This window comes from Amaranthus tricolor, chromosome 6 (genome assembly GCF_026212465.1).
Source record: "Amaranthus tricolor cultivar Red isolate AtriRed21 chromosome 6, ASM2621246v1, whole genome shotgun sequence".
Taxonomy (NCBI): domain Eukaryota; kingdom Viridiplantae; phylum Streptophyta; class Magnoliopsida; order Caryophyllales; family Amaranthaceae; genus Amaranthus; species Amaranthus tricolor.
Window position 1 is genome coordinate 31,276,291 of NC_080052.1, and position 10,602 is coordinate 31,286,892.

General features: G+C 33.6%; 1 protein-coding gene across 2 annotated transcripts; it reads right to left on the reverse strand.

Moving 5' to 3' along the window:
* Nucleotides 1-1,522: 1,522 nt before the first annotated feature.
* On the reverse strand, nucleotides 1,523-8,342 carry LOC130815900 (uncharacterized). Of its 2 annotated transcripts, XR_009042658.1 has the most exons (6): nucleotides 8,022-8,342; nucleotides 6,773-6,826; nucleotides 5,616-5,719; nucleotides 3,246-3,284; nucleotides 2,389-3,075; nucleotides 1,523-1,911 (listed from the first exon to the last, which is right to left on the reverse strand). XR_009042658.1 is itself a non-coding variant. In XM_057682423.1 (5 exons), the coding sequence occupies exons 1-5, from the start codon at nucleotides 8,113-8,115 to the stop codon at nucleotides 2,935-2,937; spliced, it is 432 nt and encodes a 143-aa protein (XP_057538406.1). In that variant the 5' UTR covers nucleotides 8,116-8,342; the 3' UTR covers nucleotides 2,246-2,934. The 2 variants fall into 2 exon arrangements, 1 of the variants encoding a protein (XP_057538406.1); XM_057682423.1 differs by lacking the exon at nucleotides 1,523-1,911 and having other exon boundaries at nucleotides 2,246-3,075.
* Nucleotides 8,343-10,602: the final 2,260 nt, after the last annotated feature.

The window sequence follows — 10,602 nt, forward strand, 5'->3', positions numbered from 1 at the left end:
GGTTTTGAATCTCCATCAATCATTCGGTATCTTGAACCATTAACTGGTGATCAATTTCAAGCTAGATTTGTTGATTGCCACTTTAATGAGACAATATTCCCGTTCTTAGGCGGAGAGGATGTGGACTTACAGAAAAGAAATATGGAACTTATTTGGAAAACAACACATTTAGAATATTTAGACCCAAAAACAAAATCATGTGAACAAGAAGTATAACGAATTGTTCATTTACAAAGTTGCTAACCAATTACCTGATGCATTCACAGATACTAAGAAAGTTACAAAATCACATATACCAGCAGCATATACTCCTACTCGAATAGAAATTCCTGATGAAAAGACAAAAAGTAACGAAATTATTGTGCAAAGAAAACGTGGAAGGCCACTTGGTTCAAAAGATTTAAAACCAAGAAAATTAAGAAAACAAGAAGGTGCACCAAATGATACTCAAAATGAAAATGAGAATAAAGGAGAAAATCAAGATATCTCCGATAATGAAAAAGATGAAAATTATGAAACCTCAATAAATAATATTTTCTCCAAGAAAAAATGGAATTGAAAAGAGATCGTTCCAAAAGAATCCTTTGCTTATTCTGTAGCTATTGATATAATAAATGATGAAAATAGTCTTAAACCAATGTCGATAAATGAATGCAGAAAAAGACCTGATTGGCCAAGATGGAAAGAAGCAATTAAGGCAGAATTAAAATCATTAGAAAAAAGAGAAGTTTTTGGGCAAATTTTACAAACTCCAAAATGCATAAAACCTGTAGGCTTCAAATGGGTATTTGTAAGAAAAAGAAATGAGAAAAATGAAATTGTCATATACAAGGCAAGACTTGTAGCTCAAGGTTTTTCTCAAATGTCAGGAAATTGATTATGAAGAAACATATTCCCCAGTAGTTGATGCAACCACACTCAGATTTTTGGTAAGTTTAACAGTTTCTCAATCCCTACACATGAGATTGATGGTTGTCGTAACTGCGTATTTATATGGGTCACTCGACGCAGACATCTATATGAAGGTCCATGAAAAACTAAACTTACCAATAAAGAATGTAACTAGAGAAATGTTTTCTATAAAATTAAAGAGATCATTGTATGGATTAAAGCAATCTGGGCGAATGTGGTATAATCGTTTGAGTGAATACCTTATGAAAGCAAGATTCAAAAACAACCAAATTAGTCCATGTGTATTCATCAAACAATCTCAATTCGGTTTCGTAATAATTATTGTGTTTGTAGATGACTTAAGTCTGATTGGAACTCCAAGAGAAATTGAGATAACAGCTAAATATAAAGGATGACCCATTCTGTCCACAAGAAGAAAACGAAGAAATTTTAGGCCCAGAAGTGCCATACTTGAATGCCATTAGTGCTTTAATGTACTTAGCAAATAATACAAGACCAGATATAGCATTTTCTGTAAATTTATTAGCTAGGTATAGTAATGCACCAACATAAAGACATTGGAATGGGGTAAAGCATCTATTTCGATACATAAAGGGAACTATAGACCTTAAATTATTTTTCCAGTCAGGAAATGATGTCATACTCACTATATATGCTGATGCAGGATATCTATTTGATCCACATATGGCCAAGTCACAAACTGGATATGTATTTACATATGCAGGAACCGTAATATCTTGGAAATCAACAAAACAAACTCTAACGGCTACATCCTCAAATCATACAGAACTTATAGCTTTATATTAAGCCATCCGAGAGTGTGTATGGTTGAGATCTATGATCAGCCAACTCCAAAAAGACTGTGGCTTAAACGGTACAACTAGGGCACCAACTACAATTTATGAAGATAATGATGCATGTATCAACCAAGTCAGAGAAGGATACATTAGGGGAGACAGAACAAAACACTTGTCACCAAAATTATTCTTCGCACATGATCTGCAGAAAGATAAAAAGATAAAAGTCTAAGAAACTCAATCATGTGAAAACCCCGTTGATTTATTCACAAAGTCACTCCCGTCAAAGCAATTCAAGTATTTGGTACGCAAGATTGGAATGTGCCGATTTCGAGACATAAGTTAACTTCAGGGGGAGAAATATGCTTGTTGTACTCTTTTTTCCTTTGATCAGGTTTTTTTTATCCCACTGGGTTTTTCCTGATAAAGGTTTTTTTTTAATGAGACAATTTAGGACTATGAGTGTCATAATAAAATTTCCATAATGCATTCAAGGGGAAGTATTATAATTTGATTTGACAATTCATGAATGCATTGGGATGAAGAATCCTATCTTCATGAATAGTATTGTAATGTTTAGTATAAAAGCATCGTCTTGTATTGTAAATGGATGTAATATATTGATATATAAAGAATATATCAATCCCTTATACTACTTTTCTCCTTATATTCTCCCTACCTTTTATCAGAATAATAGTTATTGAAGTTGAGTTGTGAAGTAGTTGTATTGTTCATTTGGTTGTGACTTTGTGAGTGTCCTCTTGCTTGTAACCTATAAGGAGTAAGAACCAAATGTTGAACACTAACATTAAAATTCTCTACAATAATATAGCATATAAATCCAAAATTCCATTTTTGTAATGCATCACATGAAAAAACATTTCATGATCTGGTCTTCACAAGTTGCAAAGTTAGTTAACAATTCTGTATATAAATGCTAATTGCCATGGAAATTACAGTAAATCACCCACCAAAACTCGTCGTGAAATTTCCAGCCAACGAAAGGACACTTAACTCATACTCGTAACTGGCATAAGCAAGGCAAGAGAGAGTTTGCCGATCCCTTCATCCCCGAAAAACAAATAACACAGGAAGAAGGGCAGAAAAAATAGAGAAATGCACTATAAAATTGTTAACTAAAATCAAATGTCTACCTAGTTAGATGAAGCCCTACATCTATATGCCCAAATGGGTTTGCTTTTAAGTATGAGTCGAACAAAAGAGGTTAAGCAGAAGTCCCAGGCACATCGTCCTCCATAGGTGGTTGGGGTGTAACGGCTTTTTTGGATGGTTTTGGTGTAGGCGGAGGTTTAGATGGCCGATTTACTGGGTGGCATTCTTCGACCTGCTTAGAAGGCATGTCAAACTGTACCACATATAAACGAAAGAAAACAATCAGAATTCAGAATTTTATGTTAGGATCGGGTTATGTACATCAAAACATGTGGTTCAACTTCATGAACGAATGTGCTATGGAAAGAACCGGCACTTCTGAAAGCTTGTATACATATTATTAGATCAGGGATGCAGACCCACCTTGTAACCACAACCAGCAACACAAGCATGGAAACATTCCTGTAGACAAGTGCATAAAGAATGTATATGAGACGCTTTAGGCTTAAAAAGAACGAATTAACGCTAAGTTGAAATAGCAAGAACTTCGAAGGTCATAAAAAAGATAGTAACAAAAGAGGAAAAAATCATCATAATCATACCCTTGTTCATTAAAGCTATGATATGGGGAGAATTGGATTACGGTAGATCATCATCATCTATGTAAAGGTTGATACCTTTGAATCAGATGAGCAGTGTGTGAACAACAACATGCCAACAACCCTTATGCCTAGTAGCTCTAGCTCGATGGGGTTTTGAGTGATCGGATGTACACAATCTATGTAAAGAAATTATTCCCCATTGACCCATAATTGCAAATAGCATCTACACCTTCACATAAATAAGAAGCGCAACAATAGAGCAGAAATGTGGTAACGGTCGCTATCGCGGTCATGGAATGGTGATGCGGTCAGGAGTTATGCAGTTATTGTAACGCTAAATATTGGTCAAAAGCATGAGATATCCTTTAGTAGGGCCCAAAACAGTTTTTGACGCATTTACAACGCGAAAGATATTGGTTCGTTTTTCCGGATAACCTTTATAATGCGGCCAATGTGATGCGATGCCACCTTGTTTTCGCACTGTGAGCGCAAATAATTCATTGAGCATTGTGTATTTACATATAATATTGACAAGTGCAATTATTTGCACTTATTTGTGTTATTTCCACATTCCTTATGCGATGTTTTAGTGGGTTTTAGGTAGTGTTGTTAGTGTTATTTGATATTTTTGTCTCATATGTTTAATATTGTATTTTATATAATTTGAGGCAAAAATCGGAGTTTTATTAGGTTTCGGGGTTGATAAGAGGTGAAGGTTTGGAGAAATAACCTAAAACCCTTAAAAGTGAAGAGATCGAGCCAAACAAGCCCCAAGGGAAAGAAACGAGTCGTAGCTAAGGAGCATTAAAAAGCCACGACTCGTTGCAGAGCAAATGGAGTCCAGAACAAAAGCGACGAGTCGTCCCTATTCAGCCACGACTCATCGCATATCCACTGAAGTCATCAGAGCATTCTAGAGCCAAAGCAACGAGTCGTCCCACATATGCCACGACTCGTCGCATACTTACTGATCTAAGCGACGAGTCGTCTCCAACTTGCCACGACTCGTCCCACATTCACTGAACTCACATACCCTAGGCAGAACAAAAGCGACGAGTCGTCGCCCCTGATGTCACGAGTCGTCGCCAGCACGTCAGGTGCCTTTTACGTGTGTTTTGACGGTTACTTTTTGGAACCACTATAAATAATGGTAGTTATTTTTTATCATTAAGTTAGTTTTAATTTTTTATTTTTTTCAGAATTTTTCTTTTTGTTCTTCTCCATCGAGAGCTCTTTGTTATTAAACTCCATTGTTACGTTAAATTTTCTTGCAATTTACATTTACGTTCTTCTCGATTAGTAAGTTTTCTTTGTTTATTGCTTTGTTATTTATCTTCGTGCATGGAAATCATTCATCATTTTCATGTTTAGTGTTTCAATTAAGTCATCATTCATCATAAATTGCATTTTCATTACCTTGTCTAGTGAGTGGTTTTCCTCTTTAGGGTTAGGGTAAAAACCCTAATTCAAAGCATGTGATGATATTTTATTGATTAATTGTGTGAAATTTGGATTTATGATTAAACCTATTCTTAATGAATCTTAGTTTAGATATCTTTATTAACTTTTTCAATAAAACAGAAGTTTGAGATTAAGATTAATTTAGGATTGAAATATATTTAAGTTAAATTCCTATTAGTTTAGCCAATAAAACGGAAGTTTGAGGATAACACTACTAAGGTCTTAAACCGATATTGATCAATAGAGCGGAAACTTGAGGTTAATTAGATCACGTTTAACTATGCCAATGACTCAAATTCATACAACTATGAGAGTAATTGACTCCCATTTTAGAATAAGGTGATTCCCAACGCCCTAGATTTGTCATATTATTATTATCTTCGTATTAGTCATTGTCTTAGCTTTAATTATTAGTTTTATTTGCATTGTAGTATTAGTTTCTCAACCCAACTGCTTGTTGATCCGTGTCTCATAGTCATAAATCGAACAAATTAGTTAACTCGCTTCCCTGAGTTCGACCCGTTTAGCTACACGTACATCGTGCGCTTGCGGTTAAATAAAATTCACACATCAAATATTTATTTATGTAACCAGCCCCGTATGTTGGGATTACGACTTTGACATTGTTCTTGTCCAGTATCAATTAACACAAACAATAAATTAATGTATGGAATAATAATAAAGGAACTACAAGTGCGGGATTAAAGTAGCACTTAGTAAGAATGGAAACCTCAGAGTAACTCGCGTCTCCAGGAGAACGATCAATATAAGCACTCCATTGCTGATCCTTAAATACGGGATCCTTATAGCATATCTGGTCACATTCACTCACACCTGGATGCCACACATTAAGATTGAAAATAGATCAGTTATGTGTGCAGCTTTCAGTTCCTCTTTTAAAGGGAAAATACAACTTTTCTTTATTAAAAAAAAAAAGGATATATTGCTGAGCTCGGATACATTCTACAGCAAAGAAAAGGAAGACAATTGGGCCAAGTCTAATTTTGTTAAAAAATTCATGTGCCAAAAATTGCGGAAAGTTGTTTAGGAGCCCGAGTTAAGACAAGGAACACAGAACATTAAAACTGAAATGTCCTTATTAAGGGACTTCAATTCATGGACTTGAAAAGACTTGGCCAGTTGTGCACTTGTGTTCAATAAGAAAGCTTTTGCAGTCATATGAAGGTTGTTGTCCAGATGCTAAAACCCAGCAAATTCCAAAAAAGGAACAGGTGAGTTCGAGAGTTCAATTTGATTGGAAAAAAGGACTAAATTTCCATACAGATGAGCATTATTTAGGGCCGTTCCTAAGGGTAATTTTGAGGTGCAACCGCCTAGAGCCCAGCTCATGAAGGGGCCCAAATTGAGTTTTTTAATTAAGCGCATGACCACCGAACTACATAGAAAAACGAACTTAAACTTTACTCACATAAGCGCTCTTTTTCTATTTTCTGCCTAGGGCCTAAAAATTATTAGGAACGGCAATTGCCAACCTCCTTTCCTTTATAAGAGTAGTGCCATCGTAGCATATGTGAGAAAATTTATTTGTTTTCCACATTTTTCAACAACTAACCAACAAATAGATGCTCGTTTTGCTCAAAAATAAACGGGGACACATACGATTAAGAAAAGAAGTCTTAAAGTGACACTATTTAACTTATACACAATATACAAAATACTCCTCCGTCCCAGTCAAACAACCCCATTTGCTTTAGGCACAAAGACTAAAATGCAAAAGGAAAATACTGGTATGTTAACTTACATTGACAATCGACATATCTATACACAATTGCATATTACAGTAAAAGACATGTCGTAGACTCAATATGATTCAATTGTCTCAAACACATGAAAGACCGTCCAAGATAAAGGAAGAGAAATACTTACATTCATCCCAAGTGTCCCCATCAGCACCGCATCCCTTTTTGCAAAAGACTCTCCCTATAGAATACATAAAGCATCGTAAATTACCAGTAGTAACCATCTAACTTGTCGAACAAATAAAATCACAACTCATCATGAATAGCAATGCCTTCATATATAACTTGGATGATATTTTCCGATTGCAATGCACACAAATGTCAACACAAGGATGATAGCAACTCAAACAAGACAATATGAAAATGCACTAAACCCTATAACTAGACACATAAGGTTTCACATATCTATTATTCAAGGAGGTGGAAGATTAGTTTGTAGGACAACCATTATATAAAAATAGGAGTGATAGCAACACCAATCCATACAAAGGCAAGTAATTAGAGCAAAGACTTGATTTCTAAAATAAAAACTAGTCTTGATTACATCACTAACCACTGAACCAACATTCAACATCCCATAACCCCAATGATATTAAGTGGCTCCCACATAAGTAGGGTTAGCGAGAGTCGAATATACGCAACATTACTCTTGTTAGTTATAACAAAAGAGATTGTTTCTAATCGACCCAATCATGATCTCCAACTTCACATAAACAAGAAGTTTGAATAATTTCCGAAAAAATAAAGGACAAAACTCATAATTTGTTTTTTTTTCTTGTCTTGGTTTCATGAAAGTGTAGGACTCAAACCCAAGCCTATGGTAGAAGTACAACATCCTTAAAGTCTAAAATTGTACTAGTTATGGTACTTGCATCAACATGCTCAAGGGAAATCATAAAGACAATGTGCATCAACTTGCACCCTAATTTAGATATTCATTTTCATTTTTATTCTTCATTTTCAAATATTTTTCTAAAAAAGGTTTGTTCAATCCCGGGTACTAATATGTCCTTTCTCACCTTCCTTACATTATACATTAATCATTCAAGATCATTTACTCTCAAATTTGCATAAAAATCAAAAAAGTCAAAGCATTTATTAATATTCCCATCGAACAATTGATAACACAGATGAATTATAGCCTGTCAATTATAATTAAAAAATCACCTTTATAAAACAAAATGAATAAAAAATTCATCAATTACACACAAAAATTAATAAATTGAACAGGGCTAAAGACTCAACCTTTAAATCAACCCAACAAAAAAACTGAAAAAAACTGCAAATAAATATTAAGGAAGGAATAAACAAGAACAGAAAAACTTGAAAAAAATGAAATTCCATAGAAAAATTGAAAAGAAGGAAAAAGAATATACAGGGAATCTGGGTAAGAGCAGCAAATTTATGGGTGCATTGGGTGCCACAAGGAGATGCCCATTGCTGAGGAATTATGTCCCCTATCTCTTTCATTTTTTTTATTTAATGTTTCTTTGGTTTTTTCCTCAAAAAATCCCTTCAATAATAATAAAAAACTTTCAAAATTAATGATTTCCACTCTGAAATTAATCCTACTTAAGAAACTAAACCTAACCTGGCCTAAAGTAAAGCAGAGATGGAGAGGAAAAGAGACATTTGAGGAAGACAAAAAGGAGGGGAATTAAGATGGAGATTGCCAGATTGGTCTGAACCTCTCGGGGAATCAAGAGGTATTCTTGTCAGTTTTTTGTCCATTGATTTTTTTCTCCAATGAGATAAGATGGGCCTTGGGCTGGGCTACCAACATACATATTTCATACCCAACCCACTAATACTTTATTTTGACTTTTTATTTAGATTTTGATTTTTTTTTTTCACAATCATCTTACAGTGAGACATGTCTCATACTTGAGTTAAATAGTTTAATAATTGAAATTTTTTATAGGCTTTTTGTTTTAAGGTTGTCTCACCGTGAGAAAGTTGCATACAAAATGGGTTAGATTTTTTTAGTTGGTAGTCGATTAAACAATCAAAAAATATTAGGTAAAAAACACTCATATTGGTTTCTGCGATATAGAAAAATTAAAGGACAAATGAATTTATCAATTTTTTTATTTGTTAGTTTATTTTTTCTCTAATAAACACTCAATTAACCAATAATCAATTTTTATCTCCATTAACAATTAGACTTTAATAAAAAAAATTAATACTACCAGCTATTCAAATAATTTAACTAAACTCTTAACAATCAATTGACAAATAACTCAATTTTCAATTGTAGACCCTAATAATATTATCATTTATTGCATAATTATTTTCTTTATTGGCCCCACCCAACTCACCCACCTACCTCTAATAAGAAAATAAAAAAGACTACTAGCATTGCTGATTATAAGTATGGCCATTGGGTTATGGCCCATCTAGAAATTGGAGATATTGGCTCATTGTGGGTTGGTGAGAAGAGAGTGGTACAGAAAATTTGAAATAGATAAGTAAAATTATCAAAAAAAAAAAGTATACATTAAGCTATGTTTTAACTTATTTTCAAATATAAACGCTTAATTCTCAAATCTGAGGTGTGTGGGTTCTGTCGCACTTATTAACTGCGAACAAAGAGTTTGATTCAAAAAAAAGCCAAAGGAGTTGTTTGCACTTACTAACTACGAACAGAGTTGTTGGCTTTTTTTTGACTAAATATCCCGTTCGCAATTACTAACTGCGAACAACTTAGTTGATTTTTTTGACCAGTTTGCCTCTATTCGCAGTAACTAATTGCGAACAGAACCGAACATGAGCTCTGGGCTAGAGGCGCTTACATTTGAAAATAAATTGAAATATAACTTAATATATGCTTTTTTTTGATGACTTTACTTATCTATTTTATAAACTCCAACAGTACAAGTGTTGAAGACGTGGGCTTTGTCTTTTAGCTTATCTTATAGCACGAATAAGGAAGCCCCCAAGTAAGCCACGAGCCGTAGGCAAGGCCTTACGGCTAAAGCAACGACTAGCCGCTCGTGAAAAAGGCTTAGAAAATAGGTAGAAACTAAGTGAGGGGCTACTGCTAAAAAGGCGATGACTCGCTGCATTCTTTTTAAAATTGGCTTAACATTTAACAAAAATATCAATGTTATCAGTTGATCAAACGAGCCAATTAAGCCAACCAACACAACCATTTTAAAACATTCCCAGTGTAATTTTAATTAATGAGCTTGTATAATTGATTTGATTAATGGTTTACATGGAAGTGTTGGGGTAATTAGCTAATTGCTAGTAAAACTTAATTTGTTCTTTTGTGCTTCTTGTATTTTTTGAAACATCTTGCTAATGAAGGCCCTTGGCGCGTTCCTTAATAAGTTATAAATCAGTTTAAATAGTAAACTAAAATTGACTACTGTAATAAATCTTTAAATACAAATTTATCTTCAACCATTTTTTTAGAGAAAGAATTTTAAAAAAATAATTTTCATATGTTTATCGTATATTCTCAACTATTTTTTTACTCATTGTAGATTAAAAACTTTAAAAAATAGCAAAAATATAGTGAATTCAAAATTTGAAAATGATAAAACACAAGTCAAAACAAATAATTAAATAGACAGAAATGAATTAGATCGATTATACTTTTTTCTAACTATGGGATAAAATTATTTTTAAATCACAATTTTAATTTTGAATTACGACCCAATAAATTTAAATTTATTTCAATTTGAATAAAATTAAGAGGTCTTCAACAAATTCTTTTGGCAATAAATATTGAAAATTTGAAATCTTTAAGTCAAAAAATCAGAATCAAATAATCCAACTTTCAAACTTATTCCAAATGTAAACGTGAAATTCCTAAACCTAAGGTTTGGGGCTGTTTGCAGTTAGTAACTGCGAACAAGTCAAAAAAGACTAAAATAGTTGTTCGCAGTTAACAAACAGCTATTTGACCTATTTTGTAACTGCGAATAACATGCTCCACAAAAACAGGTCAAA